Source organism: Haemaphysalis longicornis, unplaced genomic scaffold (assembly GCF_048455015.1).
Source record: "Haemaphysalis longicornis isolate Haplotype H1 unplaced genomic scaffold, Haemaphysalis longicornis Haplotype H1 scaffold_1, whole genome shotgun sequence".
In the NCBI taxonomy this organism is placed as follows: domain Eukaryota; kingdom Metazoa; phylum Arthropoda; class Arachnida; order Ixodida; family Ixodidae; genus Haemaphysalis; species Haemaphysalis longicornis.
Window position 1 is genome coordinate 122,085,196 of NW_027526203.1, and position 27,639 is coordinate 122,112,834.

Below are 27,639 nucleotides of genomic sequence, written 5' to 3' on the forward strand. Positions count from 1 at the left end.
TATTTCCGCTGTGAGAAAATACTTGACCGGCTTTTCCTGAACTGCGTTGCCGGTTCTCATTACACACCCACAGCCTCCTTTAATCAGACTCGATTAGTGAGTCCATGCGCGTACGCCACTTCATAACAATCCCTCTTTGTCCCCTTATCCCAAACAGCTGCCCCTCAAAATGGCATCAGGGCGCTATCATTTGCATCGCACTTTGAAGCCCTGTGAAATATACGCTGTCACTCTCAGGAAACAGCGCACTGCGATTCGCTCCGCGCCGAAGTCATGCGTACGTTGCCATGCCTTTTTATGCGTTAACATAAAAGCCACAAACCGGTGGATCCCCCGAAGCGCGATTGGGAAATGGCGGATCGGTGTCAGCGGCGGATCGACGGCGCAAAGGCTCGAAATCCTTCCGCACGAATATCGCCGCGCAGGAAACGATGACTTCGCGTGGCGCACATTTCTCGCGTCGGATCCGCGGGGGCAGAACCCCAGTGTGTGCAAAAAAGGAAATCAATAACGACGGTCGGTGCGTTGTTTGAAGGCGAATAAACGAAACGTGTGCTCAGCGCTGTAGCATGCTCCAGCTTAGAGGAACGTAGACCGTGAACGTGCATCGCGGCTCAACCTCGAGCACGCCATTCCGACCAACCACGTTTGCGGCGACAGCGAGAATGTGACAGGTCTGAGCTTACGCACATAAACCGATGTGCAACAAATAGTTTTAAATATTTCATGTAGTTATTGTTCGTGGGTGTACTTTTTAGTCCTTTTTAAGCTGAGGTTATGTCGATACCGGAACCCAAGAGCGGCCCGCAGCGAACATCGTATAGTCGAATATGATACATTTTGCTACATATGTCAGATTCTGAACTAGCGGAGCTAAGCGCCTGAACATCGTCCTTTCAGCTTCATAAACAGGGTGAGTATTGAAGTACATGTAATCGAAAATTATTAACTCTAACTTTATAACTCGGAAATCCTCGTGTGAGCATATAATAAAGCGTGTTTAAGGGCTGTTCTTTATCTACTTCAGTCTTGCCGTGATATACGTTATAAGGGAATTTAAGGCTTTGAACTTTCCAGCGCGCAAAGAGGGGTTTCCAACACAAGGCCTGTGTAATTCCTGAACTCCCAATTCTCAAATCATAATTAGCTGTTGCAAACACGGCATCCCTTTTTCGCACCACATTTATCTTTTCATACCTTGCATTAGTGAAAGGGTCCCAGATCAACAAAATCGTACTCCGGGATTGGGCGCACATTTGTAATACAAAATTTTCTTGGGTGTTTGCGGTGCGTCACTGTAATTTCTTTAAAAGAAATTAATTAAGCGCGAAGCCTCGACTGTAATTATGTCTACGTGACTGGTCCAATCTGATGTTGCCGTGAACGCGACTACGACACACTTAACTTCATCTACCTTTGTACTGCGTGGGAATTTCAGAAATAAGGTCTCGATACCACCTTTTTGTTAGTAAATTGTACCTGAAAACATTTAGTTAGATTTAAACTCGTGTCCCATTGGGCACACGAAGAAACAACCTTATCGAGGTCAGTCTGCAATACCGTGGTTTCATTAACGCACTTGATTGGGCAATACAAAACACAATCACCTGCATAAATTGGAAGTATGAAGTGGAAAACTATTTACAAAAGTCAGAAAAAAGCAGTGGCCCCAAAACCAACCCGTTTAGCGCCACTATCAGGACATCAGCTTGTGATCAAGACAGCCCATTTATTGCAACACTCTGTTTAGAGTCACTCAGGTAATCTTTAGTTCAGTTTATGAGGGTGGTAGAAATACCAAGAAATGACAACGTACGTGGCACAAGAGTGGGAAGGACGATATCGAAAGCTATTTTAATGTAAAAAAAAACGCCCCCCTTAGCAACTGAGATGCGAAGACTGAGGAAACAGCGGAGCTGCTGGTTTTCAGAGGTTGAACTTGGCTTTTCTTAAGTCTTGGCCTTTCTTAAGAGAAATATAGTTAAAAAGCGAAGCTTTCTCTATGCAAACTGGGTTAAAACAAAAGTTCACAATTCATCCTCCTCAAGTGTAAAACGCAAACTCCCAAAGACCGAAGGAAAAGTCCTCTTCAACTCAGCCAAAGTCGAAAGCCAACGCCCGCGCTGCGAGCCGAAAAAAAATGATGTACAGTCGGCAAAAGGCTTGTCTATAACGCGCGAGCGGCGTGCTCCGGACTGTGCGGGAGACACCTAGTGATAACGTCTGGTTTGAGACAGGTAGAATCGGAGCATGCGCGACCCGCACCACGCGATGGCGGTGTCCCTCCTCGCTGTGCCCGTCGCCTTGGCTTCCGTACCTTCATTCACCGTGAGAAGCGCTGCCTACAATGCCGGGACGGGATGGAATAGTGGAGATTAGCGATTAGTAGTACAGCGTTGGCTGCGTTTAACTACGTGCAACGCTTAATTTTTGCTTCGCCCTACGCAATTTAGACAGGAGTTTTTTTTTTCTGTATGCAAGGAAACGAACAACAATCGCCGAAAACGCATCGGTGCTGGTGTTTTAGAGTGACTAGATATCGGTCCTTGAGTGCTTGCACAGTGCATTAAGTACTGTGGCGTTAGCCCGTCAGCAGTGACATGCAAAGCGGAGCCTAGAAACCGAATAGTGGTGCACGCGGTACATATGCAGCTATTGGCAGAACGATAACGCAATGAACAGCTGTGCGCCAAAGCTAATGCAGACGAAACAAATTACACCATCTTCCCGTGGGGAACCATGAGGAGGATGCGAAGCATCATAGGGGTTCTGTGTAGGTTCCATTGTGTTGCTGTTATGTTGTTTCATTTATCGGAGCACGAATGGGAACGTAATGTGAACCCCCATGTAGAGACAGAGAAATGTAGAGAAATGTAGAGTCAGCGAAGACACCGACGCCGGCGTTACCTGATCGAACACCTCCTGTTTCTCGTCTTTCTTTATTACGTGCTGACGCTCCTACCCCGCTGCCCACTCTCTCCGTCCTCTTCTCTGGTTGAGCTGCAAGGCGCGTGGCGCTTCCCGCCACAGGTTCCCCACGGGAAATTCAACACCCTCCTGTAAAGTTTTCACTTCGTCGTTTCCGTTGACGCTCAGCTTCGCGTGCCTTCGTTGTATCAGTAGCTTCTTGATGTAGTTTGAATGAGTCAAGGACAGAAGGCGCGTTCGTAGCACTTGCTCCTGTCTCGGTTTTGTAGCGCAGTAGGAAGAGCGCCACGTACCTCCCGTTGCTGCCAGAGAGTCGTGGTATTGAAACCAAGCGCCGCTAACTATTTCTTTTTTTTATAATGTAGGGGGAGTGGTGCGGACGCTGGACGACGGAGGGTCGACTAAGAGATGCTTTGCATCTAAAACTCTCACAGCGCGCGCTAAAGCGGGTAATCTCAGCTTTTGTTTCCCGGCACGGCAGCTCAGGGATGCAGCGCTTATTACGGTTAAAGAAGGTGTTGGAAGCCAAGGCGACGGGCACAGCGAGGAGGGACACAGCCAGCGCTCTGATACGGGCCGCGCATGCTCACATTCTGCCTATCTCAGACCAGGCATCATCACTAGGTGTCTCCCGCGCAGTCCGGAGCACGCCGTTTGAGCGTTATAGACAATCCTTTTGCCGACTGTACACCTAGAATGCGATGATAGCGTTATCGGATAGACGCCGGTTTCATAACGGGAGGGACTCAGGTGCGATTGCCAGCGCGGGAAGCGTTTTTTTTTTTCTTTGCAACTAGCTGTACATGTTACTGTTCCCGCAGCTGCTAACGCCGTACCCGTCGGGCCATTGCAGTCGCCCAGTTGTTATGTTGCCGGTTTCACTTCGAGCGCCTGCTCGCGGGCTCCTCGCCTCATCGCCACTTTCCCTCAGACTCCTTGACCTAGCATTTCCCCCTCTCAACTCCTACGAAAGACTTTTCTGTTAACCATCCCCACGGACGGAAGAAAAGATTGAACAGCTGCGCAATCAAAAAAGCAGTGTTCAATTATGCGGCATGGTCGAACCATAAAGGAATGTCGTGTACGCATTCGGTTTGTTGTGTTACGAAAAAGAGACCTGTGCGAAAGCCATGCTGAGAGAGTGAAAAAATTATCTGGAAGGTGTTTAATAGGGCAAGAATAAATCATTTGTTCGAAGGCTTCGCAACAGATGGGAGTTAGTAATAGTGGTCTGTTGCAGAATACTTCATCGCGGTCCTCAGGTTTGTACAGGGGCGTGACATTTTATAGTTCCCACACTTGTGGCGGTTTTCCACACCTTATCGATACGTTATACAATACGACTACAAATCGAGCGACGTGAACCGCACAACTTTTAAGGATGTAGTTCGAAATTCCGTCGGGACCATAGGCAGACGTTTAAGCTTGTTCAAAAAGTTCCTTACGCCTCATTCGGTTATTATGATGTCGTTCTTTTCTGGTAGGAGGTTGAGTGCCGTAACCGTAGATAGTGAATCAATGTTGAGAGTTTGTCAGTTCTGTTTTCCTCTTTGTTCACTGACGTGTTTTGATGAACACCATTGATTTTACGCTTGGAAAAGAGCGAGAGTTGGCGCATATGACTGCTTATACACGCACCTACGATGAGCTTTGCTGTTATCAATCAGCAGCCTAATATAGACCCTCCTCCCTATCTGTTGCGACGTCCCTTCGGTAGGCAGATTTTTTGTAATAAAACTGAGGTGTATGGTGGTTTAAGGGGGCAGACAATAGCGCTAGCAGGCGCTAGGAGACGCCGGAAGATGTTTTGCCCGTAAGCTATGTTCTGGTAAGTGCCTCTGAGTATTTTACTTGTTTCTATGTAAAAAGTGTGACATTTGAAATCCTACGCCTTAAGTATAAGTGAAAGTCAACAAGTTAATCTCCAACTTTAAAGCGCCACCGAATACTTTATTGCCGGAGTCAGCGTGCAACCGTATAGCAGTGTCCGACAAGCCTCGTTGCTACCAAATAAAAGCCTCTGCAATGCTAAGGGAGTACCAAACCTGAAGCATTACTTCTCAGATTACAAATCGAATCTGCAGCTCAAGCAGAGACTACTGAAAGAATCTCGCAACTCGCAGCCACTCAACACTTCAACGTACGGCCTGAACAAATGAAGGTACCACGGGGTTACAGACTTCAAAGTCCATGTCTGTTCCTCAAGCGGAGTCCACCTTTGTGTTGCTGCATCCACGTCCGCAGAATTAACCAGGGCCTCAAGTAATATGGACCTTCTATCGAAGTCGACCGTGTGCCGGCCACTCCCACCCCCAACCCCTGCAAAATAAACATCCTTCCCTCTTTACCACAGCCTTAGCGATCTCCTCAAACAGGCTACTTGCCAACCGTGTTTTATACTAAGTTTATTATTTATTCATTTCAATTCATCTTTTTAGGCTTTGTAAGCTTCATCAAGGCACCCACGGTGACAAGGCAGTCAGTAGTAATAATTGCGCACATAAGCAGCGTGTGATGAAGTTCTGTTGTTACTGCCACTGTTGTCGAGATGAGATTAATAACTACGAAAGCGAGTATCTTGCTCGTATTGTTCGCCATCACAATCGCGACAGTCGGAAGAACTGGCAGAGGTGTTCCAATTGTCTCACACCCAGCAACGCCTGTACCTTCCAAATCATACACTAGAGTACAAGCCACACACTGCGACCCATTTATAGCTGCTAGAATTCGTTGTTAGGCGTTTTCTTAACCGCTGCACGTGTATCCTCTTTCAGCATAGTTTTCAAGTACAAAAGACAACATTTAAACTCGCGTAACTCACTCTAAGATCACAACAGGAGTGCCGCAAAAATTTAACAATAATTTCTGTTGTACGACAAAAGCTTTGTTGTGACAACATCAGAGCTGTTGTTGTGACAACGCGATCTGCTTTTACGACACACATTTCTGTAGTAACGACGAAGTCAATTTTCTCAACAACAAACATTCCTGTAGTCCCAACAGAACTGCCAATTAAGCTGCCTTTCACAATGGGCAATAACATACAAACCATGTGGACCTACTGATGGAACATCAGAATCACGACAAGACACGAATTCGGCATGACGGAACATCAAAATCAGGACAGGAGTAGGACAGGCAACAGAACATCAGAATCGCGACACGGCAAGAATACGACAATACGACAGTACGACACGCAAAAATACGACAAACTACAGAAATTTTTCTTGTCTTTTTCGGCTGGGAACTACTTTTTCTCCCTGGGTGCAAGTAAGCTTCCGGTGCACAGCAAATAAGACATGACTACATTATGGAAGCTTGGATTCCACGGTATGCAACCTTGCGCCATGCAACACTATTGAAACCAGGTACAGAGGACCAGCACCCACCTTCGATTTTGTACATCATCGCTTTGACGTTTAGTAGCCCTTCCAAAACGTTTCGGGAATTGAACATGCGGCGCCCTTAGACAGCAGCAAGCATAATTTCTACAACATTGGTATCTTCAAAATACGGCGAGATCACTTTGCTGAACGCAGTCTTCATACAATGGAGGCACAAAAAGTCGACCAGCATGCAAGTGTACTCAGCGGCTCCAGAGATGGCAGCAAAGTAATAAATACAAGAATTGCGTGACCATGTACGCTAATTAAATCTGAACTAATCCTTGAAGTTTCCTTGCCAATTCCTCAACACTTTATTTCTTTTTGCCCTTTAGGGTATGCCGCTCAACATTCAACTCCTTTATTCTTTCCATATATTATTTAACAGCGACAGCCCGCGCTTTTCTTGTGCCGTCACAACTTATATCGACCTGAAAGTACTGTGCCAGAGGTTTCTTAAGGCTTTTTTTAAAGACGGGTACTTCATAACTATAGCAAGAAGCAAAGACAGAGCTCGATGCGTTAGATGTAAGCCATGGTAAACAGCGATTGCGGCCGGCAATCGTTATCGGCTTTTGCCGGTGCCGTTGAGACCGAGCAGCTCACCGAGCCTACCTTTTTCGGATGATCTCCTCACCAACACTGTCCACCCTTCTTGTCCTCTCGGGTCACGTGACCTCAAAGGCGAAAGGACAGCTCTTGCTGAGTTATCTGACTTGCCCTACTGTCTATCTTTTCATTTTATTTTTTTGTCGTTTATTGGATTTCCGATTGACTTACAAAGCGCGGTAGATCCTTTTTGAATGGAATAGCGCCATAATGGTCGGCAAAAAAAATAAGGAAAGGAGTGGGAAGATGACATTGACTCACCTTGTTTTCATCAAAAACCCGGAAAACCAGCGATGCAAACTTCGAGGGATCACCTTGAGGAAAGAATTGCTTGTATATCCTCAGAAAACCCTGAAAAAATGGACAGAATGGGAGCAGAAAGAAAGCATTGCAGAGATTAAAAACAGCCATTTCAGAATGTATATAACAATTTAACGTCCCTGCAAACGACAACAGTGAGTTATTGCCAACAAAGGGGGAAAAAGCACTGCATATCTGGTCTTACGGTGGAAACGAGCACCTGCTTCCCCCAGGCTGTTGCATGGGTCAACGTTGTTGCCACTAAAGAAGTCCGGTGAGCAAAAGTCACATAAACACCTACAATTTCTTTTTTTTTCTGCTACCGACCGCATCATCTCTTTGCTATGCCATCGTCACTATACCTGGTGCCCCGAAAAACGAAAAAACGAAACAACCCATGGTCAAGCGCAAGCAAGATTCGTACAGCCACCTAAAAATTTATCGTGTAACTGAACGTCCATCTCTAGGTTGAGGCGCAAGCTTTGAAAGAAAATAAAAGGGAAATCTGGAGCAACTCTCTTGGTACTCAGAACTTGCCAAAGGTACCAGAAAATGGATACTGGTAAACCTGACGTTACACGAGCCGTAATACTAAAGGTTACGCATGAAGTGCATTCATGAAGCTCGCATTCTACATTACAAGGGAGGTTATGAATCTAGAGGACGAATACCTAAAGCAAAAGTAATGTTAATTTTAAGTTAAACAGTTACACTAAAAAAGGACTGTTCGGGTAAAACAAGGCCAGTTATTCCTCCGTGATATAAACGGGGCGCAACGTTTACGGGCTGAGATGCGTAACTGGGCGTAACGTTTACGGGTAAAGGTGCCGAGCACAATGCAAATCGCTCCTGCTCATTGGTCATTTTTCGCCAATTTAGAATGCCCGAACAGGCAGAAACGAAACTCCACATGGGAACAAGAATATCAGGCGTTCATTTTGTGGTTTCAAAATATTATTCTTCATGAAACAGGTTGAAAAAAAACGCGTAATACCCACCTCTTAACTGCTATAACCCCTGCGTCGTTTTCGTTAAGCAACTCAACCACTCGGGATAGATAGAAGGGGAGGCAGAAGTGAGTACCCGAAAGAGTCCCCAAGAGTAAGTGCCCACGCAAGAGTAAGTCCGCTCAGTAAGTGGCTACGACTAATTAACCAACCTCCTGCCCGCGGCAACTGCGTAGTTAACTGCGTTAGTTTTTATAGCGTCAGCCATCAGTGTCGATGCAGGAAGTTGTCCATGCCGGAGCTTGTCGCATCGGTAAGTTCTAGGGAAAGGCCATAGTTTGGACGTGGACGAGCCCGCTATTTTTGATGGGTGATCCTTGGAAAAACATATCGGCTGAGCTGCAAATGCTGACAGCAATGTCGGCCAAGTCTGATAGAATGGCTAGAAAATACGCAATTTTATAAGTCAGTCGCAATCGATATATCAATCTTTCAAATGAACTATGACTTAAGCTGACGCCGACGTTTCCCGCACCCGAGTGTGACCGTCCTAAAATTATTTTAAAGCAAAGCGTTTTACCTCTACCCCCCAAGGGTTCTTTCGTGACCGTTGGTGTCAACAGAAAACTCCCGTGAGCAAATAAAAAAAATTTACTGGCACCCCCAGGAATCGAACCTGGAACTAACAGAGTAACAAAGCGAGAGTACGTTGTCTTACCGCTTTAGCTACGAGCCCACGCGAAGACGGGAAAGACAGGTGGTGCACTGACCAAGCACACCTACGGGTTTACCCCGTGCATTCTTGATTCCCATTGCAGGGTTTTACGCACCGACGCAACGCAGGCGATAAGGCGCGCCGTAGTGGAGGGTTGCGGATTAATTTAGACCACCTGGGGATCTTTAACGTGCACCAAAATCTCGTACACACGGCCGTTTTTGCTTTTCGCCTTCATCAGGAAAGTGGCCGCCGCGGCCAGGAATCGAACCCGCGACCTCGTGCGTAGCAGCGCAACGCCTTAGCCACTGATCCCCCCTGCATGTTTGCTGAATGCCACGTGGGCGTCACGCGACCTCTCTTGCCGGTGTGCGCTTTGCCCACTGCACGTCTAGTGGTCCTGTGCGCGCGTTGAGCGTGCGTTAGGACTTACTAAAAATTAAAGGAATCTCACAACAACGCATGGAATCTCACTTCTAGAGCGCCAATGTGCTAAAGCCTGTGGCCTCCAGTGTGCACGTAAAAAATCACAGCTCCATGTCCGCCCTCACGCCAAATGGCACATCAAGGAACACATTCAAATGCATCACTCCAAACCCTAGCATCATATTCCTGGGCCTACCTCCCCAGGCCAACACCAAGAGTGACGTATCCTTGCAGCGCCTCAATCACAGCATCAATTAAATCGTACACATGATCACGCGAGTTGCCATCAATAAGCGGGGCGTCCAGGAATCCGATACTTTCCGATCAATTCAAGCTTTTGTCCTCGCGAGAATCAATTGTATAACGATGCTTTATATAATGATTAGAAACGCGTTTGAGCAGGCCGTTGGTCTTTGTATGAGTGCGTAAATATAGAGGCTGCTTACGGGTGGAAGAGCTGATAGAGGGCCATCTTTCTAACCAGAAGCTCCGAATGAGTAGAAGTGCGGCGGGTTGCCGCATCCTTTACCATATTGGCTGGGCAGCACAGAATGTCACTCCGCTTGATGTACTCCGCGACTCTTGGTGACAAGAACTAATCCCTTTGATTAAAAATATGAACCCCTCACAAGACGAGGGTCGCCGGCAAGCGCGGGGTCAAGCGCTCAACACAACCCTTGGTGGGAATCATGCAGCTATGTACACAGAGGCCTCCCAACGTCGAGGGCAGCAGTACGCCATCATCGTGGCTACCTCCAGACAAACCTCCTTGCGCGTGCTCCACTAAGAGGCAGCCATTGCCTTGGCTGTCACTCAACCAGGGATTCGGAAGGTACTCAAACATACCCAACAAGCCTACCGGAATTAGAATTCGGGTTGGGTGTGGTGACCTGCCCTGTGTGGGCTGAAAAACCCCTCTCCAAGCGGTTCCATACACCTCATCTGGACACCCGCTCCCGCTTCCATGGAGGGCAACGAATACGCCCACCCACAAGCCTCCGCTTTAACCCCCCGTGCTATGGAGCTGCACGAGGACAGTCACCCGCTGGTCTCATTCAGGGACATAACCCAGCATTATCGCCTTCAGAGACAGACCCTACCTTCGCCTTACCCTGACGTTTCCAGAGAGCAACGAACTACCCTACAGCTCATACAATCCGGCTCTTTCCCACACCCGACGCGTCTACACTTTATGCACTCGAACCGCCATGACGCTTAATGTAAATTTTGCTCAGAGGTAGGGACACTCCGCCACGTAATCGCGTTGGGCCCTGAGTACCGTCCTCTCTTTCCGTCAACTACCCAACACAAGTAATGGGAGATGCTGCTCTACAGCCCCTCTCTACCTACCCAGTTTCAGCTGGTAACAGAGAACAGGCGGCGCGGTCTGCATCTGGGCTCCAGTGAAGAAGGAACCACTCCCCTAAGCCGCACTTTGGCCCGTTCGTAAATATGAAGTGATGTCGCATGGGTAATAGGTGTGGGTGCCGTTTAGAGCTTTGCTTTCCTACCACATTCACAGGGTGGATTGGCACGAATTTGTCTAGTGCAGTGAAGTGTTTCCGCTATGTGTAGTCTGAGACACAGACGAGAGTTACCCACGCCTTTTGAGTGCAACCATAGTTGTGGTAGTTTGAGCTTGTGTCTTCATTTACCTTGCATGCCATGCCTTTCTTGAGTTACAGACAGCAAGAAATAAATAGTTGCCAAAAAGCTCGACTTCTACTGTCCCTACAGTTCATCAATTACAAACACTTCGGAAGAATTGCGTGTGAATGTTGTCTTGTCCGTATATATTTTAATGCCGAATGTACCATTCAAAACCTGGCGCTTCGCATTTTCTTGATGAACGCAGAAATCCCAAACTCCTTCTGCAGCCTGGTTCTATCGCACTTTCAACTAAACTTCTACTGTAAACAAACATATCAGTTGAACGCCTCAGTAGCCTGTGACTTGGACTGCAATACATAGTTATATGAACATCATTTCCATTACACTTTCAATTGGTGGTGCTCTAAAAAAACATCGGGAACTTTAGTAGTAGAGAACGGAGCAAACGACAAGTCGAGCTGCAAGCTCACTAGCAACAATTCAAATACGGATTCATAGCATCGACCCGTGGTTTGTCAAAGGGAATAAAACTTTCAGTGTACGCGCGTGGTTTCAGCTTCTATCCGCAAGAAACGCAGGCCGAATGTCTGCGGACCTCCAGCTATAGTTGGTCTTTCCTGGAAGAGCGCCGTTAATCCTCTAACACATGCTGGTCACTCCAGTCTGTCTACTTTCCCCACAACATCACGAAATGGGTAAATTACTTTGTTTGAAAGAACGACCTGACTGCAAATGTAGCCAGCGCCTTCGCTTTGCCGAACGCGAGCGGGACATTTTTCAATGCCCAGTGCCACGAGTACCCCGTTTTTTAGTCATCGTACTGCGGGCTTCGCCTTCCGCCGAATTCGCTCTGTCGGTTGTCGTAATTGGTAAACTCGGCGCATTAGGGTGCAGGCAGCATACCTACGGTAGTCCTTGAGTGCGTGGTATTATTTATATTGTTGCTAAACTTATTGTTGTGGGATTAAATTTATGGAGACAAAATAAAGTAATTGAAGAGGGAAATGACGCAAATTCTTCGTATTTAAAACAGAAACGTCAATTGCAGCCGTATGTTATCAGCCGATTGGTTAATTTACGCATTTGCAAGGCTATTTGCATTTTCAGTGGTTTCATTGCTCCCGGTACCAGGGCCTTCAAGGCTGCAAAATTTTGCCCCGGACTGAAGTGAAAGAAATACGTTTATCCGATGCAACGAAGAATAGCACAGCCGTTGGTGTTATCGCGGGTTGACGACTAAAGGCTGAGGATACGAAGGGTGATAGAATTTCCAAAAGCAGAGTAATCTTTCCAACAAGATTTCTTTTTGTACTAGCTCACACTGCGAGCATTTGAGGGCGGGAACTAAAGAAATTAGTGAAACGCAATAATCAAAATTTAGAGCCCTTCCACTACTGTAGAGACGTAAGACCGGATTAACCCTCATGTTATGACAAAACAAGCTATTTGATTCCAAGTAACTTGCTTTATGTGTTTGTTGTAGGTAAAAAACAACGAGGGCAAAACACTGCAAATCCAGAAGTATACCATATCAGAGTTCCCTTATTCCACGTGCTAATTTCTTTAATGCGACAAAACGATCGAACTGTTTCATTCAAAGAAACAATCTTTCTTTCATTTGTTGTGCAAAGACAGCTGAAGAAGAGTTACATGCTCTGTACACAACCTTTTGCTAATGCCTAGTTGCTCCTCACTTGCACTGATATGGAACTCTCCTCATCACAGCAGTGGCATTATGGGATGACAACTGAATTAAGCCAGAAGCAATGCTGCAGTAAAAAAAAACATTGAAGATTACCATACCCCATTAGGCGAAGTTTGTGCGCAGCGCGAACTGCAGTTTTCTCGGTCACGGCGCATATATGATGCGTCTCAGGAAGTGATTGCGTAATCAGCGAACTCATGATGGTGCTGCCGATATCTTGCAGCGCTTTGCTGCCGCCGAGCATGTTTTTGCAAATCGTGTTTGAGCCTCCCGCGCAAATGTCACGTGGCTCGGATGAGCTCCAAACGGAGGAGGAGCGCCTCGCGAAAGTGCGAGGGGGAGTCAGTGAGACATACTCAGCCGTGGCGACGCGCTCGGTGATGACGCTTTAGCAGCGCGTGCCACCCTCACCCTCGCTCTTTCGCCAGACGCTCCTCCGCCGTTTTCTTTCTGCTGGGGTGTCTTGTTCGCTGGCTCGGTTAAGCGGCACCACCGCCTTTGCCGCCGCCGACTGTAGCGCCAATCCCCTGTACCGAAAGAATTTCATCAGTATTGGCTTTACTCACCTGTTCTGTGAGTTGGCCATTTGGACAATCCTTAAGAAATCCCTTGTACCTGCATTAAAAATACAATACAAGGTTACTAGCAATCCACCGCACGCCAAGCATTTGACACCATTTCAGTAGTGCCTGAAAAAAGCGTTTTATCTGCTTTGTATTATTCGATGTAAATCGTCAAAATAACATCAGACACATAGATCTGAGCAGCATACGCCAAGAAGCACGCACTGCATTACACATGTCCCTACTGCATGCGAGGGGCGACTGTGCAGCCGAAAGTGGTCCGGCATCCGTAGTCTGGCGAAGGACGACCCCGGTGAAGACTCCAAACTGTAACTTGGGGAAAATGTGCTTCAAGCCGACGCAATTCCTGCACTCCCCTTCCGCATAATTTCCTTTCCCCACATTTGGGACCCTGACAAAGCATACTTAGTTGACAAAATTGAATCCCTTCAAAATCGTGCCGTTTGTTTCATCTTTTCAGATTATTCACGTCATACCAGCGTCACGGCTCTAAAACATCGCGCATCTTTACCTATCCTATCAGATCGACGTAAACTGTCACGTTTATCATTGTTTCATAAACTGTACCATCACTCTTCTCTTCATCCTGATTTCTTTTCATCGACACCGACCATATTTCCCCGACGGGACCATGCCTTAAAAGTGACACGTGTGAAATGCCACACTTCCAAATATTCACAATCCTTCATACCTCGCACAATTGTGGATTGGAATGCCCTACCATCTCACATTGTAAATTTTACAGATCCGACCAAGTTCCAAGAACTTTTACACACTTACTTCGTATGTTGACTTTACTAAAAAGTGCTTTTATAGGTTCTAGAGTTCCTTCAAGATTTTTTGTTTGTTTTCCTTCTTTCTTGCTTTCTTTTTTTTCTTTTTTTGCCTCACACCCACTTGTATTTATTTATTTGCCTATTAACGTGCTGCTAGTATTCTTTTTTTTTCTCGTTCTCAATGTATCCTGCCCCCTATGTAATACCCTCCTAGTGAGGGCCTTTAGGGGTATTTTTGAATAAATAAATAAATAAATGGTGTTTGCCCTCCCGTCACAAATAAAAGATTTGCTACTCCTCAACGACTGTTTTACAAGCCCCCGCGGTAAAACACAGGGGTCAGCGAGACCTAATAGCATGAATTCGTCCACCGACAGCTGGCGATCCGTACACTCTAAGGCAATGGCATGTGTTACAGCCTGGCAATGCATTTGACAGACCAATCCATGCAGTTAAAATAAAATTTCTGCGAGTAACCACGCTGTGATTATTGACATCCCGGGGCCGCGAGAGCGCGCTAGCAGACGGCGGAGGCCAGAGCCTTGCGGAGGCGAGCCGGCGGTGGGAGGGATGGCGACGACGAGCGGGACCACGCGGACCGGAGAGCACGAGAGGGGAGTGTGCCGGCGGAGGCTAGCGACCAGACAGCCCTAGAGGAACGGGCGCAAGGATTCCTCTCGGGAGGCGGTTCGAGGTCAAGCCAGGAGCGTGCTTGCGCCATGCTCCGAGCATCGTCCCGGAAGCTGTTCCGGGGCTCCTCCTCTGCAACGCGGGGTGCCTGTTCCCGCTGGCGTGATTCTGAGGAGTGTTACTGGTCAAGGTTCGGGGCGAGACCTAGAGTGGCCAGGCACGAGCGCGGGCATCGGCGTTCCGACCTGCGGCCACTGCGCCCAACAGGCGCCACAGATGAAGCGTCCCGCCACGTTTTCGGACTACCGGCACCGTACACGGGGAGCTCAACTCGTTCCACCAGCGTCATCCCGCCCAGCATCGAGTAGACTTGAATGTGAGCGTATCGGCTCGTTTTGTAGCGTAAGCTACACTGGCCGAGGTTGAGCCGTTTCGCGTAGGCCATCAAGGGCCGTTCTGCGCAAGCGCGAGGAGCATTGGATTGGTTTGTATCGGATCGATTGGACTGGATTGGCTTGGATTAAATTGGATTGTGTTGGATTAAAATCCAATCCAATTGGAGTACGGGTGTGTAGAGAATTCTGTCTGCACATTCGCCGGTCTGCGCTTTCCAAAGGAGTGACGTCATAGCCGCGGCAGACGCACTGGCGCCGGCGCGTGCCTAGCTGTGCGCCTCCGTTGCTCAATAGCTAAGTCTGACGCTGCGCAGGAGCCGCTTGATGGCGTTTCGCATGGCTCCTGGAGAGGCGTGCTCCGCATGAGCGAGGAGCAGTGACACTACTGGACTGGACTGGACCGGACCGGACCGAACCGGACCGGGCCGGGCGGGGCGGGGCCGGGCCGGGCCGGGCCGAATTGAATTGAATTGAATTGAATTCGCAGATGTTCGCCCTTTGTGTGCATGGGCATATCTTCTTGGGACCTTCTTCGTTCCGCGTGACTAATTTTTTTGGTCTTGTCAAACACGTGCATGGGCATATCTTGTTTTGACCCCTCTTTCACCCCTGTTGCCACGGGAGAGGGGGGAATTATCTTGTTAATTTTTGCTGTTTGGTTCTTCTCCCTTTCTTTCCCATGTGCGTACCGCGTGACTGTGTGTTATTATCCTTTTTATAATTTTTTTCCGCTCTCTCTTCATTCTTTTACTACCCACCAACCATGAACCAATTGTACAAACTCTCCCTTTTGTTACCTTGCCCTCGCCCTTGCTACATTTTCTGTATATATATAGACACGCGAGAAAGACGTAGAAAATAGAAATAAGTTTACTGACGTTTCAGGGAGAGGACTTCCTTTCTTCAGAGTACAAAATAAGTTCGTTTCAGAGTTATATATATACAGAAAATGTAGCAAGGGCGAGGGCAAGGTAAGAGGAGGGAGAGTTCGTGAGTACTACCTTATCTATAAGTTTAAATCAGCGTCGTTGGGCATAAATGAAAGTTATGGGAAATTGACATGTCTTTCCTCCGATTAAAATTTCGGCTGCATTTCTCAGGCTAGTGTTATGCCTGTTCATTTCTTTCCCTCAATAATATTCTCCCGTGAGTTGGCGAGCTCCCGTAGTTGGGTATAGTTTTGTGCTAGCACGACGTTTTTTAGCACAATGGCTTCACTGAACGAAATTTGACGAACAAGTCTGGACATTGTGTTCTGGGTAGAAGGCTGCAGTACCATTGTTAGCTTTGATATTCTCACCTTGTAATTCATTTAACGCGAGCGTGTGTGATTGCTTTCTTGTCCTCTTTCTTTTTTGTATTGTTGTTTTCAAATATTCATTGCTGACCTCCTCGGCATTCCCTGAACTGGTACCATGCGCCGACCAGAGGAATACCACCTGCTGCCGCGTCATACGCGTGCACCTGCCTGTTGTCTTTCTTTTCGTGATTTGTTTGACCTTGTCCTTTTTTTTTGGTAACCAATGTACAATCATATCTTCTTTGAAACTTCTTTGTTCCGCGTGACTAATCTTTTTGCCCATGTCAAACACGTGCACGGGCATATCTTGTTTTGGCCCCTCTTTCACCGCCGTTGCCACGGGGGAGGGAAAATTACCTTGTTAATTTTTCCTCCGCTCTTTATATACCAATGTACACTCATTTCCTGTCGAAACTGCCTGTCCTACTGCTTTTGGGCGCGACCCTTGCCTCCCACCAACCGAAGCCACATGTCTCCTGTTTCGATGACCTTACCCGGATTCTTAGAACGGGTGTGTATGGGCAGATGTGCGCTCTTTGTGTGCATTTGCATATCTTCTTTGGAACTTCTTCGTTCCGCGTGACTAATCTTTTTGCCCATGTCAAACACGTGCATGGGCATATCTTGTTTTGACCCCTTTTTCACCCCCGTTGCCCTGGGGGAGGGGAAAATTACCTTGTTATTTATTTTTTTATTTTGTAATTATTTATCATTTCTCTGTGTTTGGTTCTTCTCTCTCTTTTTTTCCCCCATGTTCGTGCCGCGTGACTGTGTGTTCTTATTATACTTTTTATAATTTATTTTTCCGCTCTCTTTTCATTCTTTTGCTACCCACCAACCATGATCCATTTGTACAAACTCTCCCTCCTCGTACCTTGCCCTCGCCCTTGCTACATTTTCTGTATATATATAACTCTGAAACGAACTTATTTTGTGATGATGGTTTGATTTTATTGGCGCAAGGCCGACATGGGCAAAGAGCGCCAAACACAAAGTGATTTGATGAGGAGAGAACAAGAAATAAAATCAGTTAAAAGCTATGAGCATGGCTGGTGTAAAGGGCCAGGGTGAAGAACAAGAGTGGTTAAAAATAAATAAGGTGGCTGGTGTATAGGACCAGGGGTAAAAGCTATGGGTGGTATGAGATGAGTTGTAAAAAGTGAACTTCTGATAGGAACTGAAAGGTGCGTTGAACAGAAAACATGGCATCGTCTCCTAAGAAGTATGACGGGTGTGGTGGAATATGTCGTGTGTGTAGTTGAGGGAAGTGTTTGCGTCGTGTAGTGTCGAGTGCCTTACATTGTATGAGAATGTGCATCACGGATAGGGCCTCTCCGCACCTGCTGCAAAGAGGTCTTGGAGATCCAGTGAGCAGGTGCGAGTGCGTTGCATGAGTGTGCCCTATCCGTAATCTAGCCAAGGCGACTTCTGTGTATCTATTGCGTGTATCGGAGGTGTACGGTCCCAAGTGTGGTTTTATTACGTGTAACTTGTTGTCTGTCTGTTCGCTCCAATGTGTTTGCCATGTTTTGCGAAGTTGTTGTTTGATGTGTGGTTTCACGTCGGTGTAGGGTAATGTGGTGATGTCTACTGCATTCGAGAGTGTAGCAGCAGCGGCCATTCGATCCGCGGCTTCGTTCCCGGCTATACGACAGTGGCCAGGGACCCAGCAAAGGACGAGTTCAAATTTGTGGACATACACCGACATAATACCTTTGATGATAAGATTTACGACGTGATTTTTTGAAGACTTTGTAGAAGACAATGCCCGCACAACACTGAGGGAGTCTGTATAGATAATGGATCGTGGGATGTGACTTTGAAGGACATGATTAACAACAAGAAGTACACCATAAGCCTCTGCCGTAAAGATACTGGTATTACTGTTAAGAATTCTAGTGACACTAAGGCCGGGCCCATGCGCAGCGCAGGACACAGAGGTGGAAGTCTTAGAGGCATCCGTATAAAATTCAGAATAATGATACTTCTCCTGCAAATACAAGAAGTGCTGCTGAATTGCACATGTGGGAGCTCGGTTTTTATCTACATGTGTGAAAGATGTGTCGCATGACACAGGGCGGAGATGCCATGGTGCTATGAAAGCTGTTACGGAACTTTGGATGGTGTCTAAAAAGGAGACAGCAAGCTCTGACGCTTCCTCTCTAACTCTGTAAGAGAAGGGCGCAGAGAACGATGGTCGGTTTAGGAGTAGTGCAGTCATGGAGGTATCATGAAAAACTGATTTAAAAGGATGGTGAGGCATGGATGAAATTTTAAAAGCATAAAGGAGGTCTGTGTATGCTCGCTGACGTTGTAGGTTCCATTTGTTGTACTCTACATACAGACTTTCGACTGGACTAGTCCGAAAGGCACCGCAGGACAAGCGGAGCCCTAGATGAAGCACAGGGTCCAGCATTCTGAGGGATGTTTTAGTGGCTGACCCATAGACAACGCTACCATAGTCCAGTCGTGAACCTATCAAGCTGGTAAAAACACGCAAAAGAAGTTGTTTGTCAGCACCAAAAGAGATGTGCGACAGAACCTTCAGGATATTCATTGTTTTTAAGCATTTATGTTTTAGTTGTTTTATGTGTGGGATGAATGTGAGCTTTTCGTCAAAGATTATACCTAAAAACTTGTGTTCCTTTTTGACAGGAATAGAGACACCGTGGAGTCGAATGTCTGGATCCGGCCGAATGCCACGCCTCTTGGAAAACAGAACACAAGTGCACTTTCCTGGATTAAATTTAAAACCGTTGCTATCTGCCCAGCCGGCTAGCTTGTTCACACCAAGCTGGACTTGGCGCTCGCAGACAGACAGGTTACAAGACTTAAAGGATAATTGAACGTCGTCTACATAAATGGAGGAGGCAATCGATGGTGGTAGCGCCTTACGAAGAGAATTCATTTTTACAATAAAAAGGGTGCAACTTAAAACTCCACCTTGCGGCACGCCGTTTTCCTGCACATGAACCCTAGAAAGTGCAGTTCCAACTCGCACGCGAAACATTCTTTCAGACAGGTAACTGGCAAGCGTGTTCATCATGTTACCCGACATGCCAAAGGACTTCAAGTCGCTAAGGATGCCGTACCGCCAAGCAGTATCGTACGCCTTTTCAAGTTCAAAGAAGACCGTCATGCAGTACTGCTTGTGGAGGAAAGCATCTTTGATATAAGACTCTAACGCAACGAGTTGATCGTTGGTAGATCGCCCCGCCCTGAAGCCCGCCTGGCAGCTCTCGAGAAGACCATTGTACTCTAAGAAGTACACAAGTCTCCTGTTTATCATCTTCTCGAAGAGCTTACACAGGCAGCTTGTCAGGGCAATGGGGCGATAACTGGCAGGAGAGGAAGGGTCCATCCCTTCCTTTAGGACAGCCACTACTATGGCCTCCTTCCAAGAGCGAGGAATGTGCCCCGAAAGCCATATTTTGTTGTATAGGTGTAGGAGTGTTTCAAGGGTGTCTGAGTGTAAGAATTGTATCATTGTGTAAGTAATCTTATCTGCACCTGGAGCTGAAGGTTTACATGTGGTCAAAGCAGCCTTCAGCTCATAAATTGAAAAAGGAGAGTTGTAAGAAGTGTGCGATTTATTGCTATCACGCAGTGACTTCTTCTCCGCAGATGTTTTGTGTTTCATGAAAGTGTTCGTGTAGTGTGCTGAACTGGACACGTGTTCGAAGTGTTGTGCAAGCGTGTTAGCCTGGTCTTCCAGTGTGTCCCCTGTTGTACTAACCAGGGGCAGGCTGTGTGTCTGTTGTCCTTTGAGCTTGCGTATACGTGTCCAGACTTTGTGTGTGTCCGTGTATGAATTAATGGATGTCAAGAAGGTGTGCCAACTCTCTCGTTTCGCCTCACGGCGCACACGTTTTCCTAACGCCTTGGCCCGTTTGAACAAAATGAGGTTACCCGACGTGGGGTACCGACGTAGGACACCCCACGCCTTGTTCTGGGCCTCTCGCGCCCGCCTACAGTCCTCATTCCACCACGGCCTCCGCTGGTTGCGCAGGGCACCAGAGGCGTGGGGAATGGACTTTTCGGCGGCGTCGAGGATGTGCGCCGTGAGGAGTTGGGTAGCTTCTTCAACGTGTAGGTGTCCTATGGATGTGTGGTGTAGTTTGGATGTCTCTGTAAATGTATTCCAGTTAGCTCGTGCTTCATTGAACCTATTATGGGAAGATGGACTGCTTGGGCCTTTGCCTATGTATGTGAGTGAGGTGGGGAAGTGGTCACTGCCATATGGGTCAGTTCCCACTCCCCACTCGACAAGAGGAAAGAGAACTGCGGAGCCAATAGCCAAGTCAAGACATGAGTATGTGTTGTGACCTATGTTATGGTATGTAGGCTGTTTATTGTTGAAAAGGCATGCTCCAGAAGATGTAAGGAATTTTTCTATCAGGCGACCTCGGGCATCCGTTCTGGAAGAGCCCCAAAGAGAGTTGTGAGCATTAAGGTCGCCTGTAAGGATGTATGGTTCGGGCAGCTGGTCAACCAGCGCCTCGAAGTCGGAGCTCGTAAGTGAAACATCAGGAGGAATGTATATGGAGCATACCGTTATCAACCTATTAAATATTATTAAGCGTATTGCTACAGCCTCAAGGATAGTGTTCAAGGTGACAGGGTGGCATGCTAAGGATTTCCGGACGATTATGGCCACACCGCCAGAAGAGTGTGTGCAGCCATCCCTGTCTTTCCTGTATACCAGGTAACTATTCAAGAAATTTGTGTTCTTGGAATTCAGGTGTGTTTCCTGAACACACATTACACTTGGCTGATTAGCATGCAGAATCTCATAGACGTCGTCAAGATTATTTAGAAGGCCTCTGCAGTTTCATTGTACTATGTTCTCTCTTCCCATTATGAAGTGTTCGGAGCTACTGGACTGTGTTGTTTATGTGTCGTCTTTCGGGGCTGTGACTCTCGTCTTTTTTGGCTTGTCGGGAGGCTTTGGCGTCGGGACGCGTTCCTTGCGGTGCACCGCAGACAAGAACGGACCGACGTCCATTTCATCCTCGGATGTCCTCGGAGCGCCTGAGGGATCAGGCTCCTTGGACCGCGAACCCTTTGGGGCGCGCTTTTCCTTGCCCGCAACCACCGAGGGGTTCAGGAACGCCTCGGATGGCACAGGCGGTGCGGTGGGGGTGGGAGCTGGCGCTGGCTCCCCCATGTCCATCTCCTCTGCGCCCTCGCCTGTGGCTTGGGACGCTGGAGTGGAAGTGGAGGATGCAGCATCGCTTCCACCAGACGTGGTTGACCCCACAGCCGCTGCTGGCTCAGCGAGCGGTGCGGAGGCGGGTTGGGCTGCCCGAGGCAACCCCGGGGGGGGGGCGGGGGCGGGACCAAGTCCGACTCGCGGTACTGGGTCCCCGCAGAAACCACACGCCGCTCCGCCCCCCGGCGAGCTGCGTCGGCGTACCTCCCCAGAGGGAAAGAGGCGAACCTCTTCCGCGCCTCTGGGAAGGTGATGTTTTCAGTGACCTTGATGTTAATGATTTGCTTTTCTAATTGGAACTTTTCACATTTTCTGGAGTAGGCCGCATGTGGGCCCTGGCAGTTTACGCAAAGAAGTTGTTGAACGTTACAGTTGTCAGACGGGTGGTCGTGCTGGGCGCATTTTGCGCAGGTAAGTCGGCCGCGACAGGAGTTTGGGCCGTGCCCGAACCGTTGGCACTTGAAACAGCGCCGCGGGTTCGGGATGTATGGCCGGACTGAACATAGGATGTAACCTGCGTTGATGAATTCTGGAAGGATGGACTTGTCAAAGGTTAGGATGAGGTGCTTTGTCGGTATTTGTTTATCGTCTCTGCGGATGGTTATGCGCCTGACCGCTGTTACGCCCTGACTACGAAGGCCCTCCAGCAGGTCAGCTTCAGATTCATTTAGCAGGTCATACTCGGAAATCACGCCCTGGGAGCTGTTTAAGCTGCGGTGGGGCGTGACTCGGATTGGCAGATCGGCGATGCTGGTTTGAGCAAGAAGTTTATTGGCCTGATCCTGGCTACTGACCTCGACAAGAATTTCACCGGTTCGTTGTTTTTTGGCCTTATACGATCCTCCAGCAATACCGTCAAGAAACTTTGAAATGAGAAATACAGACTGTGAAGCAAGAGGTTTTGATTGGTCTACAGATTCCATCACGATGAAGCGAGGATAGTTGTTCGGTTTCGGAGGACTCAAGTTAGGAAGTGGTGGAAAAGAAACTTCGGTGCGGCCCCTTTTCGGGGGCCGGTCACGTTTGGGGGGGGGTTTTGAAAATGCCATATAGCATAGTATAAAAGCAGGGAGACTGGGGTACTTTCTTCTTTGACCTTACCCTGGTAGCCAAAGAGGTCCCGGAGCTCCCTGCCTGGTAGACAGACAGGGAGCCAATCCGCCGGAGCTTGACCTGGGCTCCGACGGCCACCGTTCGTGGTTTCTAACCCTCCACCTATAAACACATCGCCACGGTTGGATCCAGCTTATGTTTGGGGGCTCGGGGTCCGCGGTATCGCCAGTACCGTCACCAAGATTGCTCAAGGTGCCCCGTGCGGGGCGAACTTATTTTGTACTCTGAAGAAAGGGAGTCCTCTCCCTGAAACGTCAGTAAACTTATTTCTATTTTCTACGACTTTCTCGTTTGTCTCTGTCTCTACTAACCTTATTTTTTTCGCGCTCTGTGTGAGTTTTTATATTTTCAGACTATATATATATATATATATATATATATATATATATATATATATATATATATATATGTATATAGTATTAGGGAACTGGGCTAGTTGATATTAGATTTGGAACATCTTGATTGTAGCGGACACTACGAAAAGAGAAACCACAGCGCTGACTCACAACTGGTTTCATTAGAACGGACGCATATTTAATTACTACAACATAAACCCATGTGACCACACATCATACATACATCACAATCCATCGTGTTGTTTCCAAAACGTGACAGGCGCCAACAAACTGTGTTGAAGAAGGCGCGGGGAGAACAAGAAGCACGGAGAAGAAACAGCACTGGCGGAGACGGAATTTCTTGCAGTACTCCCATGTGTTCACAGATTGTACCACGGTTTGAAGAATGCTGCGGGTCGCTTTGGTATGAAGGTTCCCTTTTGAGCACCCAACAAATTTGTGGATCTGCTTATTGAAAGCTCAAAGGCATGTCGCGTGGCGCCGGAAAGGGTTGCGGGGTGAAACACGTGTTTCCTTTTGTACCATGCAAAACGTGTCTTGTCTACCTTGTACCACTTCCATGTGGTCATGTGCATATTGGGCAGACAAGTAGGGGTAATAATGTTAGGTTGTTAGAACATAAAGGGTCTTTAGGAGGGGGCACCCACTCGCACGTGCGTCAGCACGTTTCAGGTAGCAAATACGAGCCTACATTCCAGGAAAAAATGATACTCTCTTGGCACAGGGACAAGTTGACCAACGAGATTATCGAGGCATATAATATAAGAAAAAAGGGGTGTGGTGCTTGAGTACGCCTTCGATTCCATTACATGAAAGTGAGTTTGGATTTTTAAATCGCTCTCTAGTGTAAATACAAAACACGCGCCTTCCTCCACACAGTATGGTCATGCCGGTCAGGTTTTGGAAATAACACGATGGATTGTGACGTATGTATGATGCGTGGTCACATGGGTTTATGTTGTAGTATTTCAAGATGTGGCTGTTCCAATGTTCTAATAAAAAAACAGTTGTGAGTCAGCGCTGTGGTTCGTCGTGTCTATTTTCTTAGCGTCCGTTTGTGTGTAAGTGGGCTACCATCAAGATGTTCTATATATATATATATATATATATATATATATATATATATATATATATATATATATATATATATATATATATAATGCGGGCGATGAAAATAAGACGGCTAGGGGTCAGGCTTAGCGATAAGAATAGAGTGCGTGGATTAAGGAAGAGACTTTTATGGAAGACATTCTAGCTCGAATTAAGCGGAGAAAATGGGCAAGGGCGGGTCACGTCGTGCGCATGAGGGACAACAGATGGACCACCCGTTTAACGAAGTAACTATAAACGCAATAGGGGTCTGCCAAGGACTCGATGGAGGGTGGACTACGAAAAGTTTGGGGGAAATGGTTGGGGGGAAATGGCTAGAATTCGATATCCGTTGGTGAAAACTTTTGGTAGAGGCCTTCGTCCTGCAGGGGACGCAACCAGGCTGGTGATGATGATGATGACGAAGACGACTACGACGATGGTAATGATTTATGCGATTATTACGCTCGGGGATTTGGTTTGAAGACTAAATAAACATGCTGTACGCACGTGTGAAGGCAACGTTTAACTAACTATAGTTTTCCCAACCGAACTAAACTAAACCGGAATAAACTTATCCAGTAAGTTCGTAATTGTTTGAGAGCTCGAAGGAGGAAGTAAATTGTGCCGCAGGTATCCGCAACACCACTACCGTGCTCCACTGAACTGCTTCTTACAGATTAGTGACCCGAAGAAGGAAAGCTTGATTCCACTGCCCATAGCCAGTTCTCCTGCCTTTGTTAGTGTGGTTAACGGAACCAGCCTGTTCAGCAGTTCAGGGCACAGCTGCGTGCTCGGTGGTTTGAAAAAGGTGAAGCAGGCGCCCTGAAACCACCAAAGAAAGTAAACACCATGGGGAGGAACCCGACATGGGATGCGTCGTAATCTCAATACATGAGAGAAGTTTTTCTCTGGAAAGACAGCTCCCATGGCAGGTACCGAACCCGCGCCCTTGTCCTCAGCACCACAACGCCTGGGCCTCCGCCACCCCCCTACCCTGAACCCAGTGTAAAATAAAGTGGCACTACTACTACTACGCCTTAGCCATCTAGCCACTGCGGCTCGCGAGTAGGCGATAGCTACCAGGGCTCAAACATATATTTATTTTTGCCCCGCCGTCTGGGACCATTCTGACTGAATAAAAAAGACAAATAAACAAAAAAATCTGCGTGTTCTTGCATTAAAATGGCTTCCATTTTTTGCTTTGTTTATTTTCATCGCCGTTGGCTAAAACGTTTCTTCCATCGGGAGCACAGGACATCACAGAGGCGGATTTTGAGGCATTGTCGGGGAAGCAATCTGCTTGTTGTTTTCTTTTTTTTTTGCTTGCTCAGAGCAGTTTTGACCAGCTCCAAGCAGCTCCGTGTTTTATTTGCTCATAGAATGTGTATGGCCGGGGCAGCTTTTGGCTGCTTGCAGTTGCTCACAACTGCTCTAAGTAGGAAAAAAAAAGAGACCTTGTATATATACTTACTGAAGGTACAAAGTATGCTACACGATATTCTTTTAGGGTCATTCCTTTTGCGAATTGCATTAAAGCGATGTCCCAAGAGACAGCAGACATCTCCCAAATGTACGCATGGCCAGTTAAAACAGCTTTGTAAATGCCATTGAACAAGGTCCCGAGTTCTCTGTGTTGTGTGAGTGAAGAAGGCCGGCTATGGACGGCCTTTTTCAAAGCGAACCTATACTTTGAGGCCCGTCATATTACACCTAAATGGGGTGATTCCTTATTCATGACGTAGTTACGGCGTACAAAAGTGGCGTAAGCGCAACTTTGCGTTGCTCCACCGAACCCACTCAAGGTATCAATCTTGCAGAGGGATAGCCCTGAAAGCACCAGACTCACGGGGAAGTTGCTTTGCATAGTAGTGAATCACACTCAAGTTTTGTTTTTGTCCTTCAGAGCTTTATGACATGGCTGAAATCCATTCATGGCTTTGCTGACCTTTTTAGGTTGCGTGATAGTATCGTCGTCTATTCGAGGACTGACTTAGCTCCTTAAAAGATTCACCGGACAGTTTCTATCGCAGTATAAGGATGGTGGGACTCTTTAACACGGTGTGTTTCCTTTTTTAAGGCCAATTTGGAATCGTAATGTTATACGGGAGAAACAACGTTCAGCAAAATTGGCTTTTTTCGCCAAATTCTCATTTGTTGAACAAATTGGCGTTTCCGCATAGGGACCTCATGAAGTCTATGTTTTCGGAACAGATTTTTTTAAAAACTGTGCCATTGACACGCTTTGAGTTGAGGCTTTAGAACAAAATAGGCGAGGAATGTGAATGCAAGCTGTTCCGACACCCTTGTATGATTACTGAGAATTTGAAGACACAAAGTAACGGCGTGATCAAATTAAACTCGAAAAAACGGCAGACTTAATACACGCTCAAGCTCGGGGCACAAGAAGGGGAACGCCCGGCCACAGCGGCCGCTTTTGGCGCACGCTAAAGATCCCCAGGTGGTCAGAATTAATCCGCAGCCCTCCACTACGGCGCGCCTCATCGCCTGGGTTGCGTCGGCGCGTTAAACCCTATAATCAATGAAATCGATAAAGAAGGGGAACACGGCCGAAACTGCGAGATACGGGGTTTCGTTCGCTATCGCGTACTACGAAAAGTTCTGTTTTGCGTGACGCTTTGTTTTAAATTATGCACCAGCGCAAATAGCACATTTTTCTTCTAACGGACAAATCTGCCACTTACTGAAGAAGCACTCGCATGGCAACGTTTCTAGGGTTCGCACTCAAAGAACCTTAATCTGCAATGTGCGGGCAAGCGAAAGTTCTTGGGTAAAGAGTACGGGCAAGTGGTCAAATTACAAGTGGAAGTTTGTAAATTCTTCAACGTTCAAACTCAAAGTAACATTTCGCTGGTATTCCGAAGTAGATTCTTATTAAAACATACAGCTCCCGTCAATGACAGAAAGAATGAGAGAAATGAAATGACAGAAATAAAAATAATTACGTGGTTTTTGTTCGAGCAATGCTTCGTTATTTACGAAAAATTGCTGTACTGCTGAAGCAGCACTTCCGGCCGGTAGTGTCACATTCGTCGGAGCTCGCGGTAATGTGTGCGGATGGAATGCAGGGCGTGTCTAAATAGTGCCGTTAATCAGCTCACCGTCAGCCAGCATGAATCATGAAAGGCAGGTTTGGCGGTGAGGCATTCTAAAGTACAACCGTTTCGAGCTTCACATAACCGAGGAAGCAGGCGTGAGCCGTTTATAAACCTCGGTGTGGAAACGCGGCCACGTTTGCCTAGATAGCCAATTTGGCGAAGCGCCCGGATCACGTTCCGCGGAGTGCTGATGTCGCCCACAAGCGGATTTCTCTCCCCAAAGTAGGAGATTTTAACAGCTGAGCTGTTGTAAGTTCGGGGTTCGTGCGCGTCGAAAACTTCCCGCGAGGCACGCTATCCGGTAGGCGTCGCGCAGTCATTGCAATACCCACTAGACAACGAAAAGACACGTGATAGCGGCCGTCGCAACACTCGAAAGAAGCTTGTGCATGCGCTCAGTATCATAGGAGAGCCCTTCGCCCGGGAGCTCGCGTCGTCGTG

General features: G+C 47.4%; 1 protein-coding gene across 1 annotated transcript in view; it reads right to left on the minus strand.

Moving 5' to 3' along the window:
* Positions 1–27,639, minus strand: part of LOC144179564 (frequenin-2-like) — a 538,475-nt gene that overhangs the window by 142,579 nt on the left and 368,257 nt on the right. The window contains exons 3-4 of the mRNA XM_077707969.1: positions 13,191–13,239; positions 7,182–7,271 (exon numbers count right to left, since the gene is read on the minus strand). Of these exons, the coding sequence (XP_077564095.1) occupies positions 7,182–7,271; positions 13,191–13,239 (139 nt within the window). The remainder of the gene's footprint in view (positions 1–7,181; positions 7,272–13,190; positions 13,240–27,639) is intronic.